The sequence below is a fragment of the Coturnix japonica genome, chromosome 2, assembly GCF_054131305.1.
Source record: "Coturnix japonica strain WE chromosome 2, WE-NBRP24, whole genome shotgun sequence".
In the NCBI taxonomy this organism is placed as follows: Eukaryota; Metazoa; Chordata; class Aves; order Galliformes; family Phasianidae; genus Coturnix; species Coturnix japonica.
The window spans coordinates 98637402-98661298 of NC_140664.1; the positions used below are offsets into that span (position 1 = coordinate 98637402).

A 23897-nucleotide genomic window follows, 5' to 3' on the forward strand; every position below is an offset into this window, starting at 1 on the left:
GAGTTGGGAAAATCATGTAGCTTACAGACTCTGGGCTTGCTTTTCTTGAGCGGGTTAGATAATAAGTGACAAATCCCTCTTTAAGCATTGGAGATTCAAGTGGAAGTAGCAAAGTTCAAAATAGCTGAGAAAGGCACCTTCCTTTGACCATTCAGTTCATTCTATAACTCTAATCAAAAGCACTGAAACTGATACTAGGGCAGCTTCCACCACAGCATCATTCACAGGGACTCTGTGATCCAAATTCATTTTGCCTCGAAAAAATAATCCACTCGGTTCCATGCAGTCTTGGGGAATAACACCAGGCTCAGATTTACAGACATTCATGGTGTATTTTTAGAGAAATCACTCAAAGAAAAACTTGATCTTCAACAGACCATAAGTAAAAACCATTTGAGCTCGAGAATAAGGAGTTTAAAAGTCAACAAAAACAGGCAAGTAATTTTTTGATCCTGAAAAATAAACATGGATTTGACAGAGGAAATCCAAGTGTGCTGCCAGTTCTATCCCTTAGAAAAGTGATCTATATCTTTTCCTTTTATAACAGTACATACTGACTGAGGGCTACAAAGCTGGTGAGGGGTCTGGAGCACAGGCCATATGAGGAGCGGCTGAGGGAGCTGGGATTGTTCAGCCTGGAGAAGAGGAGGCTCAGGGGAGACCTTATAGCTCTCTGTAACTTCCTGAAGGGGGGTTGTAGTGAGCTGGGGGTTGGCCTCTTCTCTCGTGTAATCGATGACAGAACTAGAGGGAATGGTTTTAAGCTGCGCCAGGGGAGATTCAGGCTGAACATTAGGAAGTATTACTTCTCAGAAAGGGGGGTCAGGCATTGGAATGCACTGCCCAGGGAGGTGGTGGAGTCACCGACCATGGGAGTGTTCAAGAAACGTTTGGATGTGGCCCTGAGGAATATGATTTAGCTGGGAAGTATTGGTAATGGTTGGACTAGATGATCTAGGTCTTTTCCAACCTTGATAATTCTGTGATTCTGTGACTTCAAAATGACTAACATAAGAATGGCATCCTTAAAACCTCAAGAAATCACTATTTGTGTTCACCTCTGAAGTTTCATAAAGAATTAAGGTTTCCCACCACATGATGTAAAGTTCCAGTGGGAAAGCTGTTTTGCAGAAGCTCAGACAGAAGGTTGGACTCCAATCCTGCCACATTCAAATCAAGTCTCTCAATAGATGTTGCTCAAGAAGGATCAGAAGTTCTAACATTTTTGGAGTATGCTAGAACATAAAACAAAAAAAAATACATTTATGGAGTATACCAATCACCTTCCTGAAAAGGTTATTAGAAAGAAGGCAAATGAGTGTTGTGGCTACTGCCTGAACTTAGCTCCAGGCTACTGTTTGAACTCAGAGCAAGAACTCTTCGATTACACAATTTAATATGGTTTTGTCATACTTAGCACATCCCTTTCAAGTGTGTTTCTGAATTCAGGAGAAATATTACCAGAACAATTAGACAGGTTGGTAATTTATGATGACATTGATGCTGTTATTCTGGCTTCTAATTGACAAAACAGCTGAAGTACTGTTAATGTATAGCCTTCTGCTGGCATGCAGATCAATACTGTCACAGTGCCAAGATTAGTACTACTTTACTCCATTAACCTAAAAATAGTTGCTATGCTTCAGTCAAAATCTGACTTCAGTTTCAACTTTCCACATCTGCTAACCCCACGTAGCCTCTAATTTTAACAAAGATCACTAAATCAGTCTTCTATTCCAGTCTGCTACCAAAATAAGCGAGCAATAAGCCCATGGTCCTTCTGATTTGTAGAATCACCAATGCTTCCTATACTGAAACCTCTAGTGTTAACAGGTCAAAATGAATCTCTTTTGCATCTTAATATTTAGTTATTTTGTAAAAACACTTTATAAAATACATTTTTTTTTTTGTTTCCATATCTGTAACATGAAATAAATCTGTTTTTATTAAGCCGCCCTTGCAGGTATTCCACATCAGAGAAGCCACACAGCACATGTGATGGAAAACCAATGCAAAGCAGGACGTCATCGAGTCATATCACAATCATCTCACCAACACCACACCACCTACAGCCACATTCACTGGCATTTGCTATTCCTTGTAGCAACAGATATTTCCTACATCCTCTGCAGATCAAATGTGTCTATTCTGAAAACACAACACTACAGGGAGGTGCGCTGCAAGTACTGGCCACCCAAATTATTATTCCACCTCACGTTTCGCTTCTCAAGGTTGTTTTGCTCAGGTTCAAAACATACTGGAAGGGAACAGAAGGGAAGGCACGGAAGAGACAGAAAGAGCACAAACATTCCTTTGTGCAAACATAATAGGCACAGTCAAGCTACACCGCTACAGGGGTATCCCTGCGTGCTTCCATAGGGTTTGGCACTCCACCCCAAACAGGACTATCGCTATCACCCACATAAACCCAACCTTCTGCCTTAAAACACCGCATTGCCCCACGCACGAAAGGCTGGCAGCCTTCCCCGCACGCAACCACCACTGCAAAGCGATCAGGCGGCAGACACCGAAGTTATAATTGAAGCCATGAAGCTGCGGATGCTGCCAACACCCTCCCCAAGCACAACCAGGTCGGTCTCCGCTCCCTGCCACCTGCTGCACGCAGCTACCGCCTCACCCCACAACCCCACAACACACGCAGCGACGCAGCCAAGCCCGGTTCGCACCGCATACACACCGCAGCTATGTTGTGGTTATAGATCCACCTGCGCATACGCATCGATCCGCTAGGCATCTTGATGGACACACATACACACACACACACACACGTATGTGCAGCACGCACAGCCGCGGCCACACCCAGCGCGTACACGCCGCTGTCGGTGCCCCCACACCGCGCTGCTCCTCACGCACACACACACCACCACGGGCACCGCCCGTTCCCGTGCCCCTCCACACACACAACTCCAGCCCCCGCCCGCTGCTCCGTACGCACCCACAGCTCTCACACACAGTATCACAGTCTGGTGCGGGTTGGAAGGGACCTTAGAGATCATCGAGTCCAACCCCCGGGATTCGAGCCCTGTGTAGCAGAGCGGCACTTCTACCACTTGCGCCACAGGGGGGATTCGAACCCGGGCCTCCAGCGTTGCAAAGTGGTGTCCTTAACCACTGCGCCACACGCATAGCGAACACCGCAGCCCACCGCACCCCCACCTGCCGCGCCGCCGCTCCCCGCCCTGGGCCCGCAGCGGCCGGGCCGAGTCCCTGAGGCGCCGCGTTCCGCCCCGCGGGCCTCGCGCTGTGCTCACCATGGCAGAGGCGCGGCGGCGAGGCCGGTTGTCGTGGCGACGCGGAGTCCCGAGGACGGCGCCAGGTGCAAGGGCTGCGCGCGCGCACCGCCGCCGCTGCCTCCGCCGGAGCCGGGGCGGGGCCGCCGCCCGAACACACGTGACCGACACCGCCCCTGCGCCGTGGGGCCTCGCTCCGCACCGCCCTCCCACAACCCCCGCCCGGCTCCGCGGCTCCTCCCTCCCGCCTATGGGTGGTATAGGTGTCACCGGTGGGCTGCTCCCTCAGCCTCAAGTTGGGATCTGCAGCTCTCCTGTTAGGAAGCTGAGCTCTTGATAAAGTAACGCGTGTGTGTGAACACCGCATAAAACCGTGCTCAAAGCCAAGTATGGTGTTGCCAATAATACTTTCAGGTTACATCTGTTCAGCAGTCACAATACCGCACACAACATCAAGGAGGTTGGAAAGAGTCCAGCGGAGGGCCACTAAGATGGTGAAGGGCCTGGAGCATCTCCCCTATGAGGAGAGACTTAGGGAACTGGGTCTGTTTAGCCTTGAGAAAAGAAGGCTGAGAGAGGATTTGATCCAGGTTTATAAATACCTGAGGTGTGGGAGCCATAGTGGTGAGTCTGGTCTCTTTTCAGTAGTGCGTGGGGATAGGACTAGGGGTAATGGGATGAAAGTACAGCATAGGAAGTTCCACATGAATGAGAGGAAGAACTTCTTTACAGTGAGGGTGACGGAGCACTGGAACAGGCTGCCCAGGGAGGTGGTGGAGTCTCCTTCTCTGGAGATATTCAAGACCCGCCTGGACGCCTACCTGTGTGACGTGGTGTAAGGAGCCTGCTTTGGCAGGGGGGTTGGTCTCGATGATCTCTAGAGGTCCCTTCTAACCGCTACAATTCTGTGATTCTGTGATTCTGTGAGGTAGGTTTTGCCCCCCAGTTTTGCCTGTCCCAGCAGGCGTTGCTTTCTGTTGGTGCAACCTCCAATCTTCCAAAAGACAAGCAGCCGTTGTAGAAAAAAAAAAACACAAGTTTGCTGTTTGGAAAGAGCTGCCTTCATTCCTTTTAGAAATGAAACATTCTGCTTTGATTAACAGCAAAATATGTTTTCTTAGGAAAGTGCCCTTTCTCAGAACCCGCAGGGAAATAGTTGGTGTGTACACATACCATTTGTTGGCACTTCTCTGGGCCTACTGTCTTGCTCTCCAGATTTCAGAGAATAACCCGGTTCATACATACGGCTGATCTGGTTTGTATAGCAGGGAAGAAAGCCTCAGAAATGTGAAATATGTATAAACAATTCGGACACGTTCGGCTGAATTGCAGGAGGCCTAGGCTAGCAGTTTCTAAATCCCACTGCTTCACATTAAACTCCTTGTTTCTTCCCTCAAGAAAGAAAAGGCAGTTATGTATTTGCCACCTATGAATATGCTTAGGATATGAGAGACTGATATCTCTTATCTTTGGATCCAGACCAACTCATGATGATATTGTGCTGCACCTACTGACTTTCTGGACTGTTTTTGTTTTTTCCTTTTGAACTGCATTGTGATATAACTTGAAAATTCAGCCCAAGAAAAGCTTACTCAAAAAAAAAAAGCAAAAAACAACCCAACCCTCTAGACAGGTTTCAGTTCTGACAGACAAGCAATTAGTTGTGGAAGGAGCCTTCAGAAATGTGCATACATCTTGGTCTGTCTTCTTCATTTGCCATCTGTGGAATGTCTCAGCATCCCCATTTGAAGTGTGAAGAGAATATATCCACACTTAGTGTCTTGTTTTCAACCGATGCACTGCAGCGCTTGTTGATGGAAAAGGGTTTCATCTGAAAATTTCCATCCAACTCGAATTTTATCATTCTTAAATGATCAGGTTTTTAGCTAATGCCTCACTCTGGTCATTCTAGAATGACTGATTGACTGAGCTATTACTGATGTCTTTTAATTTCATAAGGTACGAAAGTGTATTCAGCAGCTCAACTTAAAACAAATAAAAAATGGTTTAAGTACTTGCCATGGAAAATGAACAAATGTCAGCTATAAGAGGGTGGGCTAATTTTCAGAGACTGTAAGGGTTTAAAGCAGAGGGGGTTGATTCTGGGGGTCTTGCTCTTCCTAAACAACAGCTTTGGGGCCTCTGTGCTGTTAGGTTCTGCAGCCCAGAAGAGACTTTCAGATTCTAGAAAGCCATTGCAACAACTGAATAGCCTGGTGTTGCAGACTGAGTTTTATTTCTGAATTCCAGCCATTTCATTCATTCTTTCCCCAACTTTAGTCCCTAACCACTGAAGATTTCCCAGCCTTGCCAGGCTGCAGTTACTGAGTATTTGGAGTGCAGGAAAAAACTTGCCATGCAGTAGTTTCCTCTACACTGGTTGTTTGATTGCCTTTGAGTCTAGAACTGGCTTGGTATTCTTAGCAGTGGGCTTATGCTTAGAAATTTGCATAGAATTTTTTTTTTTTCCAGGAATTTGCCTCACTAGCTGAAGGAACTTGGTTTGAAGCAAAGTAATCACTTGTCTTTTCCTTCTGTTTTTCCTATCTCCTTTTATGCAAGTCAAATGAGAATAGGTCCCAGATATCAGGCACCACAAATTAAGGATGCAGCAGTTCCCTGCCATTTGTTACAACTCTTGCTTCCACAGCATACCCAAGGCTAGTAGAGCTGACTTCAAAGGCTCATCAAGCAAATTTGTGCCGAGACTGCTGAAGAGGAGAGATCCTCACTAAGGATCTTGTTAACATAACTAACTCATCCATGAACAGCTTTGACCATAAGTGAAGGAAAATGGTTAACTTTTGAAACTACTACACTGGATCTGAAGCTCATCTTTTCTTCAGTTAAATGATTGCAACAAGAAGGTCCATATCTACTAATTGGCATTACAAGTAAAAATGGTCAGGGGGAATATCATGTTTCTAGGATGCTTTTCTGGTTGGTGTGTTATACATGTTCACATTAAAGCATATATGGGTTGTGTTTTAACATCTGACATAGCCTTCCATTTGCTGTACCATCAAGACTCATGCACTGAGACTTCCCAAATTGTTTTCCTTCCTTGAGCAGAGCACCAGCACATACAGTCTCTGTGCCACGATTTATACTTCATGGTACAGCTGTCTTCTTACAAGTTGCTTTTATGCTGCTAGTTGTGCACTAGTCGTAGGTTGGGAATATCCTACCTTACTCAGACAATTTGTTGGTTTGCTGGCTTCTCTCAGCAAAATGTTAACAGTAATAAATCAGCTGTCAAGATCTTTTCTACTTAAGAAAGTAGAGGGAAGTGAGCAGATCTTTATCTGAGTATACCAGAACCGAGTGCCATTTGGGTAGTAGTGGTAGGATTGACTACCCATGTAGTAGTACCCATCAAACTCTTATGATTTTCTTTCCTGCGAGGGACCTGAGCAGCACTCAGGTGGTATGGGGCTGTCAATGAGGAAGAGAATTGTCATGTCATTGGGAGCTACTCACAGTACTCACTATCTTGAATATCATAGCAGGAGTGGCAGATCACTTATACTTAGGTAAGTTCAATTTGTTTGAAGTAGGTGGGTCATGTACAACATTTTCTTTGTACAAAATATTAAAAGTAGAGGACTGCTGAGCTGGGGATTATTTAAGTAAATTGTGCATACACAAATACTCAGAAATAAAGAGCATTCTCCAAAAGTGCTGGAAGAGGTGAGCAGTGTCTTTTTGAGGCCTCTGTCATCCTTGTAAGATCGTGGTTGTCAAGTGTGGTCCCTGAAAACTGGAAAAATGCAAATGTTACACTGAACTTCAAAGCAAGCAGGCAGGTCCAGGGATCCACAGACTGGTCAGTCTCACCTTAGTCCTTGGAAAACTTATGGAAGAAGTTCTCATGGAAAGTGCCACATGAGGAACAGCAAGGTGACATGAAACTTTCAGCAGATGAACTCTGACCACTGTGACGTGACTGTCTTTTAGGATGAAATGACGACAGATGGGGGGAACAACAGTGACTCTTAAGTGCAGCCTTCTACACATTTTCTCATAGCATCCTGGCATAGTGACATAATGCATCCTCAACCACTTCATTGCTGGATTGCGAGGAGCAGGTAACATGCTGGCAAATGGGGCAGTCATTCAGAGGAAACTCTGCAAGCTGTGGAAATGGGCTTACAGGAATCTCAGGCCATTTAGCAAAGGAAAATGCAAAGTCCTACATCTCGGATGTAGTAACATCCATGATTACACAGGCTGGAGGCTGGCTGGCTAGAAAGCAGCTCTGTAGGAGGGCACCCAGGCATTCTAGTGTACAGTGAAATGAACACGAGTGACAAGTGTACTCTGGCAGCAACAAAAATTGCTTTAACAAGAGAGGTTGAGGGATGCAATTATACCCTCTACAATGCTTGTGAGACTGCTTCTGAAGTACTGTAACCAGTTTTGTGTCCTGATTGTCAGGAAGATGTTGACAAAATGGAGAGTCCAGTAGACGATCACTGTGTTGTCTTCAGACATCATTTTCAGTCAGAAAAGAGAGTGTGTGGCAAATTTGTTATAATGCATTCTCAGCATCTTTTCATTTATTTATTTTTCAGTTTTGAGAGGTCAAGATTGGTCCTTGTTGTATGTTTCCATTATCTCAGATAAATTCAGAGTTGCTTTTAAACTTACTTTTGTATTAGTGAATTTTTGCAAGTTAATTACTTTATACAAACAAAGAACAAAGATTGAACCAGATATAACAGTCTTTGAACTTTACCACAGTCACTCAAATAGTAATGTTTGACTGTTGATATCTGTATGTGAGACCTTGATAAGCCATGACACCTGTCCTATAAGGGTTTATGTTGTTAGTTATCTTCATTTACTAAAGTAGCTCAGCAAGCATGAAATCTGAGAGCTGTTACAGAAATCTCTCCACCTGCAAATCCAGAATTTTCTGTATCTGTGATTCTTCTAATGTGGTACATTTGAAGAATTTCAGAGCACATTTTCATTTGCCGTACAGTTTTGACAGAAGAACCTCTGCGTAGGTGCTTTCAATTTAACTTATACTTGAAGAAGTGTTGAAATGTCAATCGCATTTGCCATTAGAAGATACTTGTTTGGGAAAACTAGTCTGATAAAAGTTTGGAAAGTTGACTTACATTCTTGACAAGGACATGGAACAATCGCTTAACTGCTGTTGAATGTGTATATCAACACTGCACAGATACAGCCTAGCTTTTCATGTAGTACAGACTGGTGTTAACTATTTGACCAGGTCTGCCTTCCCCTGTGGCCTAGTATATTTTGACTTAGAGCTGTATTCAGAAATTGAAGTGCCAATTAGAGGAATAAGAAGTCACTGAAGTAAAATTCATGTGACTGCAAATAAAGTTGGCAAGTGGGGTGGTGTTTTATTACAAGTCTAAATGTCTTCTACCTGTGTCATAAATATCAATGAAATTTACTGTTAAGAATTTCTTTAAATTCCTTCTCAGTTGTTTCATTTTCTAATGACGATAGTTTGAAAACGTGAAATAAAAGCCTTAAAATAAAGTTAATTTTTGTCCAGGTAGGCTAAAAGTCATTGAATCTGTCTTGTCTTGTCAGGCAGAAAGTTGAATGGTGTTTGGTTGGATAAAGGCAGTAGAGAATATGAATAATAGAATTTCAAATGGGAAATGAAAATGATTGTGACCAAACGATTTAGAAGTATGTCTGACTTCTCTCAATTTGGAATACATGCTTTTGCTTTAATACAACGGATAGTTTATATCTCTGCCATTTCCATTATCATATATTTCTTATTTATGATTTCTTTAGTGTAAAAAAATCCGTTTGATTGTTTGAAAAGGTAAACATTGTGAAATACTGGACTTTGGGAAAGACTTAAATGAAGAGAGTTCCTTCTCATCTGGCTCACCAACAAAAAGTTAGAACACAGTAGTGAAGAGATAGCATTGATGCTTATTTGATGCTGTTTTCTGATTGCTTTAGATTCCTTGATCCTTTCAGAGACTATAACTTTCCAAATTACTGATTTGAACTGAATGCATGAGGCTTTTGTTTTGTTTTTATTCAGTTGTTTCACTGCACAGTTTTGGATACAAGTGAGTTTTATGCATCTACATTAGCTGCTTAAATTAGAACATATTCCCTTTATTATTACCTGCAAGAAGTAACTTATCCACCTGTCTCCTATTGACCATATAAGGAACCTGAAATTCCTTAAATAAACACAGTTACCCAGACAAAATGAAGTACAAAAATTAATGCTACCAGAACATCTTTTAGTTTCATGGGCTTTTGAGTGGGACCTGTAAATACTGCTGCTACAGAAACTGTAAGTAGGAGTTACAGATGTGATGCCCTCTTAGAAATGAAGAGGAGAATAAATCCCTTTTGAAAATTCTGCTGTTCACGGGCTCTTCAAAAGGATGCATTTCTACTGAAGACCTCAGTGTACTTTTGTCATTGGCACAGTTAGTTCTCAGATTACCCAATGAGGCATTATGTTCTCAAATGCCCAGGGACAGTTTTTATTTCTGTTCTAAATCTAGGTAAATTGAAGCATAGTGAGAGCATGGCACATGTTCAAGGACATACAGCTGATCAGAGGCAGTGACAGAAATAGAAACCAGGAGTTACAGAACATGGAATGCACTTGTAGTGTGAAACATGGGTTGCTTGAATGTCCTCCCAAAATTAAGTGAACATTTGCAACCTAAGCTCCAATCCTCCAGACTCCCATTACTTGGTAAAGTACTTGCTACTGTGCTTTCACAAGGACTATTAATGATAGCAAGCATTGCTTCAAATAGCAAGTGTTTGCAGATGGATGCCTAAATTGCCTTCTATGGAATAAAAATGAGAACAAGAATTTTAAGAGAGGTTGAAACAACTGCTAAACCTATTACTAATGGCTGATTGGAAATACCATAACACATCCAAAAAAGTGTGCAATAACATAGAAAAACATGCAAAAACAATGCCAAGACCATATTTCTAATGAATTTCCACAATCTCCGTATTTTTATGTAGGAAGTGTATTTTAAATGTTGAATACATTAGATTTAAAAATAAATTTTATTTTGGCTTACAATAAATGGTGACAAAATCCTCATGACAACTCTACAATTATCTGTTGTAACAAGCACACCAGTGAAAGGCATTAAAAGTCATGAAAGGTGGATTGTGTTTATTTCAGATTTGATATGTTATTAAGACCATTTATAGATCCACACAGAATATATTATTGTGTCTTTTCATTACCAAAAAAATAAAATCAGGCAAAAAAAGCCACAAATCCATAACTTCATTTTTAACAATTTCTTTCCTTGGCACGGAACTAAATTAATCTCCACTGTAATTTTACAGACATCAGTGAAATTAGTTCAAGAATGCATAATGTGACTTATGCTTCTAATTTTTTTTTTTCTTCATATGATGCAGAAAGCAACCAAGCAATCCCAAGAGATTTCTGCAGACTATCAGTGAAATGCTGTATATTTTCATGGAGGTCATCCACTGCAATACATACTTCTTTGGTACAGGTATTATGATGCTGTTGTAATTTTTTGGAGAATATTCTTTGCAGGAATAGGCTCCCCAGAATTAGACCAAACACACATACAGAGCACCCCAAGTAGTGCAAATCTTTCATAGCTAGAGAATGGGACCAGTACCTCAGTTAATCTAGGGGCAATGTTGTCCTGATTTCAAGTCCATTGGAAAGTTGACACATGACTCAGTGGGTCAAGGCATGGCTTATAACTTCCTTGGAAGTCCTTGAACATTTTATGTTCTGTGCTAGTACAGTTTAAGTATACCTTGTGCATGGAGAGGTCTTCACTTGCACAGCTGCGGTCTGTTCTGTCTGGCACTCATAGACAGAAGGCAAACAAATCATCTGGGATGTTCCTAAAAAAACCCAAATGTCATCTACCACTAAGGGAAGTGTAAGTGCAGTCCATGGACAATATGAATATTAGGTGCCGGCTCTTACTCTTTCAGGCAGGACTGTTTTTACTGAGCATTCCAATGTGGAGACTGAGCTGCCGCCCCCAATCATTTGCTGAAGTATCTTTTAATTTTACACTCCTGTTGCACATCATGGAATCTGAAATCACTGGCTAAAACTGTGTTATCAGTTCTGTTTTCTAACTTTACCCATTTACATTTTTTGTACTCATGTTCTTTGTTTGTTCCTGAGCTCAAAGAAGAGGACACTTTACAGCAAGAATGACCACTCTGTGCTACAGAAATGGACTACAAAATGATACTGAGAAGCAAGATGTTTGCATGAGGATATTTGTACAAGATTATGCTTTGATGCCTGGAATACGCCTGTTGCAAAGGTTCTGTGGTAAAATTTACTGGAGCATAACACTGGGGAGTTGAAAGACATGAATAAGCCAAATCAAATAATGTGCTGTTTGCACTGTTGAATGGCATTTACATGACAAGGTGGTAAACCAACCTCACTTCAAAACAAACCAATTCTCCAGGCAACATGCAGATCAACAGAATTGAAGACTACACTCACTATAAGCCCAGAAGAAAAACAGACAGAAATCCAATGAATGTATCCAATCTGTGCCCAACCTGGGGGTGCGTACCCATAAAGATTCTGTATATAACATCCATCCATGTACAATTAAGTCAAAAGTTTTAAAAGAGGAGAAATTTCCAAAGAAGATATTGAGACCTTTAGAAAGAAGGATGGTAGATAATTGAGTAAGTACTGATTTTGGTTCAACCTTCTGGCCCTTTCTGCATGTTGTTGGAAAATAGATCATTGCTTGTGTTTTGATAGCCACAGATTGTAGCTAATTCCAAAGTACAGCAGAACATCCATGTACACAAAGAGAATTTATTTTTCAATGATCAGTAAAATAAGCAGCTACTTCACGCTGGCAATTACATGGCACTCAAAGCCTGGGATGACAAAATGTTTACTTCCCAGTAATACTCTTTCAAAACCCATATTTTCCTTTTCTCTTTCACACTTTCTAATCTCCCTAATTGTATTTTGTTGTTCTTGTTGTTTTCTTTTGTAATAACATAGCTTACGTGCATGTAATGCTTTTCATCCAGAACAATGCCAAAGTACTGTACAGAGTCTGTATTGTGTTAGAATGTATCTTCACAACAGATGCATTTTTCTGTATTAACGCTGTTTAGAGAGAAAAGGACCCTGTGTCCAGAACAGCAAGGGTGTCAAGAACACTAGAGTGTGTATGTTCACATATGAATTGTTAGATCAAGAGTGAAGATTGATGTAGAACCTCCAATATGGTCTGTTTGATTTTTCCTTTCCATGGCTCAAGTATTTTAATGTCATGTTGTTTAAGGTTTTGTGATTTGTGGAATAATCAATAGATACTCCAGTCTTCTGTAAGCCAAGGAAGATTCTGAAGGGGGAAACATAAGATGTGCTATAAAAAACTGGAAAATGTCATTCTGAATTTGACCTCATTACATAAATCAAATTGAGCTTTCATTTCCATTTCACTTCTTTGGGATTTTGTTAAATATATGACTGCAGGTCCCCTCCTTTTTTTTTTTTTTTTTTTTTCTGTAATGGAGGAAAGAAGAACAGATCTTTTGACTCTTGTTTTTATGTGTAACTACTATTGTTCACTTTTTGTTTTGCATTACGTATCCAAAACTTTTAAGAGTATTGTAGAATTTTAAAAGCCTATGGTAAGCATAGGTAAAACTTTCATCTGAGATAAGTATTACCTATAGTTTTTTCTTCATTAGTTATGAACTTTAGCCTTTATAAACCTTCTGAGACATAAAGCAGCTGAACTCTTTGCAGCTATTTATCATCCCTATGGGAATTCTAATCAAAATTCTATTTTAATAGTCTCTCAGTCTGAGGGAGTTTCAGTTCTTTGACCATAGCATTTCAACAAAGTTGAAGCCAGTTTGATTTACTTTTCCCATAATTGTAGTATGAAAAATGTTCCACTGTATTCTTGGGATGGTGTGAAACTCTTCCTTCTTTGCTTGAATCTTGAATAGCATAGATTTTCATAGGAACTCTTACTTTGGTAGGAACCACTGAATTAGATGTATTTTTTCCAAAACTGTGTAGATATGAAAACATAGTCCCTTTGCAGCATGCAGTAAAAAATGGTACCCAGTATCCCATTTCCCTCTTCAAGGATTTCTGAGCACTAGATCAGTTTGTGCAGTGTATCTAATTGTTCTGATATGCCTTTTGTCATAGAATCATAGAATCACAGATTAATTGAATCATAGAGTAGCTTAGGTTGGAAGGGACTTCAAGGATCATCAAGTTCCAACCCCCCTGTCACTGGCAGGGTTGCCAACTGTTGGACCAAATATTAGATCAGATTGCCCAGGGCCCCATCAAGGCTGGCCTTAAACACCTCCACAGGGATGGGACATCCACCACCTCTCTGGGCAACCTGTTACAGCACTTCACCACTCTCTCAGTCAGAAACTTCCCCAACGTCTGGTCTGAATTTCCCTTCCTGTAGTTTAACACCATTCTCCTTATCACTGTCTAACCTTGTAAAAAGTTGATTTCCCTCATGTTTATAAATTCTCTTTAAATATCGGAAGGCCATGATGATGTCTCCCCTTCGCCTTCTCTTTTTCAGGCTGAACAATCCCAGTTCCCTCATTCTTTCTTCACAGGAGAGGTGTTACAGACTACGGATCATTTTCATGATTCTCCTCTGGACCCTCTCCAAAAGCCCCACATCCTTCCTGTGTTGGGGGCCTGAGTCTTGGATGTAGTACTCCAGCTCAGGCATCATGAGAGCAGAGTAGAGGGAGACCATCACCTTCCTCGCTTTGCTGCCCACGCCTTTTCTGATGGAACCCAGAATACCATTGGCCTTTCTGGTCACAAGCTCATACTGCTGGCTCACACAAAGTTCTTCATTAACCAGGACCTCTAAATTTTTCTCATCAGGGCTAAGTGTCTCCCTGTGTGTCATCCTCTGCTGATACCTATTGGTCATTCTATGAGGAAGATATTTCATCACCGGTCATTGAGACACATCACAGATTCAATTACTATATTAACAGGCTTGTCACATTGGAATGCCAGATCCAGGAAAAACTATTAGCTCCTTAATGATAACAGTAGTCCTGATACAAATACAAGGTAAGGCATTCAGCATTGATTCCTCCTCCTCCACTAACAGAAGTACTCAATGGTATAAATTTAAATTCTCTGTCATTACAAGTCCAAAACTAACTGCCATACCTTTCTTTGCCTTGTGGTTTTGATTACTTGTTCAAAACTCTTTATGACCTTTGGAAGAATGAGAAGGTTCTCCATCGTTACACAATAGCAACCATCGCCATCATCTCACTTTGTGGTTTGCCTGGAAATTGCTTGCAGTTTAGAAAAACGTTTAAAGGTTTTGTTTTAATTTAGTGCATATGTGAAATAAATTATACTATGGAATGGTGCTGTCAAATATTTGTTTAATATCTCAGTACTTGGATTCACTTGCCAATCAGATAAAATTAGTTTGGAATTCTTTTACACTGACATCATTTTCCTAACTTATAAACTCACTTTTAGACACAGAAATAACAAATGTTTTCATTGGCTTGTTGTGAACAGCAGTGATGTTTAGGAATTTTAATGTACAGTTTGGTGTTTTCATAGTGTCACTAGGACTTCACGCTTCATTTTAGCTAGAGACAACGTTGTCCTTAAACTACTTACTTTGTGTATTTTCCTATTTTCTAATTCAACCTGAGTGTTAAAGTTGGCTCCTTTTAGGTGATTTGCATAAAGTTTAAAAGGTGTAGGATTTCCCAAGACATCACTAAGCAGCAACAGTGGTTGCACAGCCAAGTGTATACTGCTGGGTCAACAAGATTGGCTTTGAACAATCAAACAGAAAGCATAATTGAGAAAACTGACTGGTATTTTGAGGGTTGTTTTATTCTATGTGTTACTCTGCCAACATCTTTCTGTGTAATCCTGATGATCATCTCTCATAAAAACAGTGTATTAAATTGTAAAGTTCATGAAAATAAGGCCTGCTCTAAAATGTATTAAATAGGTGCACCTCGCCTTAAAATAGCTTTTCTCGTCTGTTAGTTGCTTTGTGTAGGATGAGTTGTTGTGTCATTCTCAATATATTTAGCCAAAGTTTTATGCAGAATTAGTTAGTCATGTAATAAAAGACTGTAAACAGAAGTAGCATCTTATTTGGATTCATGCAGTATTGCTAGAGTTTAGTCAAAGTCCAAAAACTAAAATGAATCACTGTGGTTGTACTGAATTTCCCTGCCAAAATGTATTAAGTTTTGAAAACATAAGAGCTCTAGTAGCATTACATTCCCATAGCGTGTATACCATTTTTTTCTTTGTTTTTCATGACTCAGGATTCTATCAGTTTTCAGTCACAGGCTTGAAGATAATTGAATAAGCTTTGCACAGGCAATGCTATAAGAGAGTGAAAAGATACAGACTCATGGACTTTACGAATGAACATAACTGTGTGCACTTATGGGAGAACTACAGGAGGAAGGATAATAGTCCTGCAGAAAATAAAACAGTACGTGAAAATAATAGGGAATAATTCATTTTGAGTCTTTTGGCTTCTGTTTTTGAGGTGGATTTTCTTCCTTAAAACATTGCCTGTGTGGCTGTGTTTTGAATGCCTGCATCACCAGTGAGAATTGTGCTTCATCACCAAAGCAGCCAGGTTCTTAGGAGCACTCGTGAGACTATCACTGAAGCTTTTAGCAGTGAGCAGTAGGAAGATGGGAAGGTGAAAGCTACTCTCTGCCCCTTGTCTGCCAAGAAAGAAAATCCCTTTGTATACGTGCCAAGGGTGAATCTTGAAGAATTGGTTTCAAACAAGGTTTCGTTCTTAAGCATTTCCATTTTTAGGAAGTGGCATCACAACAAATCTGTAATTCTAGTAGAATTCTAGAGTTATTTTACTCTTTATTGATCAAAAGCCTTAACTGTGCTTTACAAGGACTGCTTCTGTTTAACTGCACCATACAAGCTTTAAAATAGAAGTTATAATGGGAGCAGCAATTAGTTATAACTGGGCGCAGTGTAACTTGGTAATAGTGTCGAGTACTCCAGCTTCTGTGGGGCCATTTATATCTGTGATCATAGAGAACAGCCTGTTACAGGATTATCCAAGAACAGAGTGAGCTCAGGATGAAGAAATCCCATAGAGTACTTTTGTACTCAGAATTTCTCAGTCATACCAAGTATGCAGCTTTTTTCACATTGTGTTATGCATAAGCAGACCATAGAACATATCACAGACACCATTTACAGCAAAGAAAGCCAATAAATAAAGGCTGAGGAATCAAGGATCTGAAACTGTGGTGTGTGGATGGACTGCAAAGCTCTTTCTTGTGGTTCACTGAAAAAAAACAAAACACATACTAAAGCTAATACATGGTAGATTAAGCTACTGGTACCGAAAGGGAATGGGGTCTGTGAGTAGATATTTTACTTATAAAGTGGTCTGCTGACTGAAAATCTGGAGCACCATCAGAGTTCAACTAATTGAGCCAGACAGCTTGTTAGACTGTCTTGTAAAAGCTGGATGTCTGGCTAGATAGCTTTTGGCACTTTGAAGAACGGAGAGGCAGATTTATGAACTGGGCAAATGAGCGCTACAGTCAGGAATTTTTCTAACAGCTTGGCTGTATCTATAAGACCCTCTGACTCTTAAAAAGATGCTGCTTTGAAAGCCAGGTTCTGCCAGCTCCTAAATGCACCTTTCAGCCTAGGATATTACTGCTGTTTTTAAGCACCTTATCTTCTTGTGCAGTTCATGCGACTGCTGGGATAAGCTTCAAGTCTGTTTTGTCCCCTTTTATACAGCAACACAAGAGCCTCCAAATGGCAAGAAGGTTCAGGAAAGACACATTTATCTCTGCACATAGCCGAGGAACAGAATAATAGTAATGCAGAGAAAGAATGTGACGCACTAATGGAAAGGTGAACTTGTATCTACATTCTCCTAGCATTGCTGGGAGTTTAGAAATGTTCAGCTTCCTTATATATATATAGGAAATATACATCCATAGCACTGTGTATCTCTGCAAGACACCCACAAAACCCTTGTGGTAAGTTCAGTTTGCATAGGAATTGCCAAATCACTTCCATGGCTCCCCGTCAGCAATTGGGTCCTACTTAACTCACTGTGTCCTGAGCTACAATGCTGATTAATCTCAGTATCTGTGCCACCAGCAAGGAGCCAGCAGCAGCGCTGCCAAGATTTCTGCACTTGTTTCTGCTTCTTATGTGTTGAACGTCATTCCAATTCAGATCCATCAAACTGTCCACTGCAGAAGCTGAAACATCATGGGCAAAGGAATACACAGATTTAGAAATTCTTGGAAAAACCCCGCTGCTATAATTGTAAATAGCTGCTTTTCTTCTTTGTATGCTATTTCCTTTATGGATTCTACATATTCTGATTTCCAGGCTTTATATCTGAGTGGAATTGGTGGCATCATGCCTAAAAATGATTGAAAAATAAAGTAATAGTTGCACAGAGAGGAGCATGCCATGGAATTTCCAGAACAACTTGTGTTAATCTGACTGGAAATAGTGTGGTACTCACTAGGGTTACAGATACTTTAGCTACACAAATAGAAGGAAACATCTGAGAGCAGAGAGCACGATCTCACCCGCATGGTATCTTGATGCTTCTGCTCCTTCTTGTAATAAAATAAAAACCTATGAAACTGTTGAGAATTGCCCTTTGCAAGCCACCAATAAAGTTCTGATCAAGTTTGGAAAGCTTCTTATTAAGGCTGAGACATTTCTTGGGCATAGTTAAGGCTATTAAAAGCAAAGGAAAACAAAGCAGATGAAACTGACCCACATCCCAAAATAGGAGGATGATGCTATGTCTTCACATTTGCCCTTCTCACCTCCAAAAGTCTGAGGACAAATAATACTCACCACTCACCGGTGTTGTCAAGATACCACTGATTTGTATAATTAATTGGTAGCTCTGATCACGAGGATGCATGAGGAGGATTTAAGGTTCAGTACACCAGTCCAAGGAACAAAACAGAGCACTGATTCTGTTTTGGAGCCAGACTCAAAGCCCATCCTCATTCAGGATTGAAGACAGGAGGGAGCATGGCAGTCAGGAAATTCCCTTATTCTCCATTTTGTCAGTTTTCAGAGTGCACACTCCTGCTTTGCTAGTTTGAGGACAATGTATTTTAGCAGCCTGTCTTGAAAAACCCTGCACTGCTACCAGGTAAAAGCAGAAAAAGATGCAAACATATGGAGAAAGTTCAGACTGATTTCTGGCAAATACCACGCCTGCTCCATGTGGCAGTATTGCCAACCTTAAGTGTTCCAAAATCATACGTGACGAAGGTGGCTTAAAAATAATCAATTTGGACTTCCTTTTTGTTTGCCTTCTGACTTAAAAATAATCAATTTGAGGTTCTTTTTATTTGCCTTTGGTTTCCCAGCCTTCGGGGTACACTCAGATAATATTTTCCCAAAAACCACGAATACTAGAAAACTACTTTCTCTTTCCAAAATAAAAGTAGTATTTCTCAAGTGAAACATCAGCCATAAACTGAGGTTGCATGTACAAAATAGCATGCGATGTACAAGAAATTAAATAGAATTGCAATATTTTTCCCCACTGTATTTTGTTTTCTTCGTTACGGTATAAAGTCAAGAGTAGAACAACAGAGAAAGAAGAAAGTGGACAAGTTAATAAAAAATGGATAAGAGAAAACAAGGATGAAGGTAGAGCTGAAGTGGAAGAATGGCAATATTAACAGTACAGAGGATTTAGGAGGGGAAAGCAAAGCGAACCAAAAGGAAATATCTTTAGATGTGTACCTATCATTTTGAAGTGTGGTGCCTGCTTCAGGGCTCTGGAATCTATTAGGGCTTTAAACAACTCTATATCTGTAATTAGTTATTTGAAACTATTGCAATACTTAACCATTAGCCCAACCATAGCAAAGGGGCATGTAGGTACCTGGAGACCAGGTGTTTCAAAGCATTTAGACGCCACACACTCATGCTATTCTGTACATATTTCTCTTGGAAAGGCAAAGTTACTTGAAATTCAGAGATCTTCAAGAGTTTTGAGAGTGCATTCTTAAAATTGTTAGATCTGAAATCAAGTATGCAAGGTTTCTACCCACTTCACCATGAAGGCAGTCAAATGGAACAGGCCTCCTAGCGAGGTGGTTGAAGCACCATGCCTGCCACTGTTCAAGAGGCATTTGGATAATGTCCTCAGTAATATGCTTTAACTTTTGGATAGCCCAAAAGTGGCCAGGCAATTGGACTAAATTGTTTTTGAAGGTCCCTTCTATTCTATTCTATTCTATTCTATTCTATTCTATTCTATTCTATTCTATTCTATTCTATTCTATTCTATTCTATTCTATTCTATTCTATTCTATGCTATGCTATGCTATTCTATTCTATCCTACTCTACTCTACTCTACTCTATTCTCTTCCATTTCTTTTCTTTTTTTTTTCTTTTTTCTTTCTTTTCATTTTCTCATTTACTTTAGCAGGTATGTAAATCCATGCATGGCTGCCAGAACCTACTTTCCATAGTCCGCGATGCCAGACTTTCATATGGCTTGAAGTAATAGTTCATCAAGATGGCCCAAAGTCTGGCTATTTCTTCAAAGTAGAAGTTCATTCTCATTTTTAGGACTTCTTTATTTTTTACCATTCTATATACCTTTTCCTAGTACAGGTATCATCCTACCCCTTTCACTTGAATTAGAGTTGACTTTTCATTGCTCCCTTTCTTTTTCTCTTATTAGACTTTTTTATATTTCTTCCTCTGCCTCAAAATTCTGAGACATGTCCTACTTAATGCGCATTGAGGTGTCTCACATCTCAGTTTAAATATGCCTTTAATTTGAAAATGTTATGGCTATAGCATAGTCTCTTTGTATCCATTTACTCTTTCTTAAATCTTGGGAAATAGTTGTACCACATTCAGTCTCCATTCAGCCACTTCATGTATCCTGTTCTCCCTGTGGAACTGAAAGCAATTATGCTGTTCAGGAGGCTGGATTTGCCTTGGCTGAAGTTGGTGAGTCATATTTATTGTAAGATAACATATAAACTGGAGAGGTTTTTATTTTATTTTTTTTCCCCATATTACAAAACAAAGACTATATTAAAGGGAGATTCCTCACACAGTCTACCTGGATAGAACTATTTGCACTGAGGGCTGAATACAAAAGTGAAGTCCAAAGACGACCACAGAAGCCCTGTTATCGTGACTTGGATGGGGAGCTAAGATTGCACTTGCATTCTGACCATTCTCACTAGTAAAAGAATTATGAAATATTGAAAAAAATATATTCTTTCTCTTGCATTCAAAGGCACAGAACATTTGCACATGCATTCATGTGCAAAGCTGTCATGCAGTCATCTCTCCTACCCTAAGACTGCTTGTCTTAGTAGTAAGTATTGGTTGTGTTCCAAACACTGGCTCACCATCTGGGCCAGAAAAAATACCAAGGATAACATATAGACTTTGAATGAGACCTAAAAAGATTAGTCAGATAGAGAAAAGAGGGTTTGATAAGTACACTATGAACACAGACAAAGTCAGAAGGAACAGATCTTATTTCAAGCCCTATCCATTGGTTAATAATTCATGCCTGTTATAAAATCAGTTTTAGTATCTTGGTTAGCAGTGTCTCAGCTACTGAAATTGGATAATATTTATTGTATAATTAAATGCTGATTTACTTATTCAAAAATTTTATCAGAGACCTTATTAAATAACCTTCCTATTCTACAGCCCTCCCCCGCCCCCCTCCCTTTTTTTTTGACACATACCGAGTTTTAAAAGTTGTTTAATTTCATACTTCAATTATCTTTTTAATACATTTTCTGAAACCTATTGCAAGTGCATGAGGTACACAGAAAAAATATCAAAGTTCTTCAAGTAGGAAATCTTAACCACAGATTTAATTCTGGAGGTATCAGCGTACAATGAGGTCTGCAACATTAGATCAATGTCTGGAAATCACCTACTGCCAGATCCTGAGTTTTAAAAATAAAGAAGCAAGAGAAAATGTTCTCCCCTTTTCTCTCTCTCCTTTTCTCATACACCCGCCGAAGTACACTCACCCACACATGTGCATACGCATGCATGTATGCACGTACGCACAAAAAGCTTCTGTCTTGATTCAGTTTGCGCAGCTTCTTTGTACCATTACAAACTGCAGATGTTCCAGACTGCAGAGGAAGGTCCAATTTCATTTCAAAATGAAGTATATGATTTATATGCTAATAAGATTTTATATATTAAAAATAGTTTAATTTAAAAGATTAAAAGTCATCTCCTTGGTAGCAATATTCCATCCTTTAGAGTGGCTTGGGAGTTCAGAGTTCTTTTCTCCATACTTCCACTTATAGAGCTAAAATTACTCATTCTTTGTGGATGCACAGAACTGGTTTTTCTTTTGCCAGGTGAGAGAGAATGCTTCTTTTTAAAATAAATAAATGAATATTTTTGCATCAAAAATATCCTGGCTATTTCCACTGCTTAAAATGTATGTTTTTATGTCATTTTAAGTTTAATGTAAAATCTATATATTTTCAGTATTTTTAAAGCTACTAATAATCCACTGCTATTTCTGTAGCAGGTAATAAAAATTGTTGGTTGCAGTATTAGTAGTCCTGCAAGAGCTGATGCACCGATTACAGTTTCTCAGACTATTAAGCTCAAACCCATTTGCAAGAGTGCTCCAGTCCAGAGGGCTGACATTAGCTCATAGACTGCTAATTCTGGTTAATGATTTTGGTACACAGATTATGCTGTTGGCCCACCCTAGCTGTCATTATGGCATGTAAAGTGTACTTTAACAGCTGCTTAAGTGTTAGTCAACTCCTGAGGTTTAGACTTGATCTCAAGAATGAACATGAACTTTGGAAGCTGCGGATAGTACTTGGCAAGTAGTGTGAATATGGGTTGAATACTGTGTGTCTGATTTCCCTGACACAAACTGCAGGGTTGCGCTGAAAAGGAGAACATTCAAGATGATGTTCCTAAAGTGTAGCTCAGCCTTTGTAAAACTATCAGCAGGTATTCAGCCTTTGAAACAACATTCTCAGTACCATAATGCATCTCAGCCCAAGTGCCTGCTGATAGTACTGAATCCCTGGTGACCATCACTTTGCAGAGGATCTTGACAATGGTTTTGAGTTGGATGCACTTTTCTTAGCATTGTGTATGTCCATAAAATGTGGCTTTGCTTCTTTAGCTTTCTCCTCTAGAAAAGCTAAACGTCAGTGTGAGACTCAGTGCTGAAAAGCTGGAGAAAAGATGCAGAGGAGAACCTGATAAATATTTTCTGAATAGATGGAAAGCCACACTGGGCAAGAATGTAGCTGGCAGATTGAGAGGACAGAAATTCGCTCTCCTCATAATCACTCAGAGCCAAATAGCTTGATCTTTTTGTTTCTAACCTCTTTCTTTCCATGCTTCAGTTCTCCAGATTCCCCTAGTAGCTTGGCACCATCTGTATCTGCATGAGCTTTTGCAGCATCTTCCCTGTCATGCTTATATATCCAGCAATTTGTTGGATCAAGTCTAGGAGATGGCCATGAAGGGTGATGAAGCACCTCCCCTGCAAGAGCAGGCTGAAAGAGCTGGGGCTTTTTATCCTGGTGAAGAGCAGGCTCCTGGGGGAGATCTCATAGCTGCCTCCAGTACCTGAAGGGGCCCTACAGGAAAGCTGGGGAGGGACTTTTAATATGGGCATGTAGTGACAGGATGAGGGGAAATGGCTTTAAACTGGGAGAGGGTAGATTTAGACTAGATATTAGGAAGAAATCCTTTACTGTGAGGTTGGTGAGACACTGGAACAGGCTGCCCGAAGAGGTTGTGGATGCCCCCTCCCTGGAGGTGTTTAAGACCAGGCTGGATGGGGCTTTGAGCAACCTGATTTAGTGGGAGTGCCTACAGCAGGGGAACTAGATGATCATAAAGGTCCCTTCCAACCCAAACCATTCTATGATAATACCTAACATAGAAAACTCAGTAGCTTTACACTTCAAAATGCTCATTTCCACTCTAAGGAGAGGTAAGGACCTGAATGACTTGGAGATACCACAAATGTGTGAAAGAGGTCTACTAAAGGTAGAGGTCAAACTAAAAGTGTGATACGATAAGGTCTAAAAAAGAGGTCAGACTAAAAGGTAAGTGTGCTAGCTGGAAGGGAGGGAAGAAAGGGAAGGTCCTGGGTGTAGAAGGGTATTTTCTTCCCTCTCTGCTTGCCATTTGCCTCATATTCCCTAATACCTCACCTTGCCTGACCTTTCCTAATGCCTGACCTTGATAATGGTATGCATCTTGAAGATGTCATATGTCTTAATTTCACTTCATCCACTGTTTAGGAACATGACAGCATTATCCTAAGTGCTTTGGCTGTTTTAGCAGTGCCATTTTCCTCAAGTGGAATTAGGAAAACAGCTCTTAAGGCTTTGCAAAGATCTCTACTTGGAAATAGTATTGCTTAAGTGCAAAGTGCAGAAGTTCTTCCACATGCTCTGCAGTCTTCCAAATGTTGAAGCCAAGGCTCAGTGTCTAGGTGCAATTTATATTTCATGACTATACCTTGTAATTTGAGACATCAGGGTATTGTGATAGCTTGTTAGCACAGCCTTTTGCCTCA

General features: G+C 40.4%; 1 protein-coding gene across 5 annotated transcripts in view; it reads right to left on the minus strand.

Annotated features, from left to right (window-relative positions):
• Window positions 1-23897, minus strand: part of FBXL2 (F-box and leucine rich repeat protein 2) — a 70149-nt gene that overhangs the window by 39106 nt on the left and 7146 nt on the right. For 2 of the 5 annotated variants that reach the window (XR_014943615.1, XM_032442427.2), the window contains exon 1: window positions 2699-2891. The exons of 2 other annotated variants lie outside the window; for them this stretch is intronic. Coding sequence is in view for 2 of the 3 variants with exons in the window: in XM_032442427.2 (XP_032298318.2) it covers window positions 2699-2755 (57 nt within the window). In the remaining variant the exon portion in view is untranslated. Of the gene's footprint in view, window positions 1-2698; window positions 2899-23897 lie in introns of those variants that run through there. One more of the 5 variants, XM_015854169.3, reaches the window with a different exon arrangement.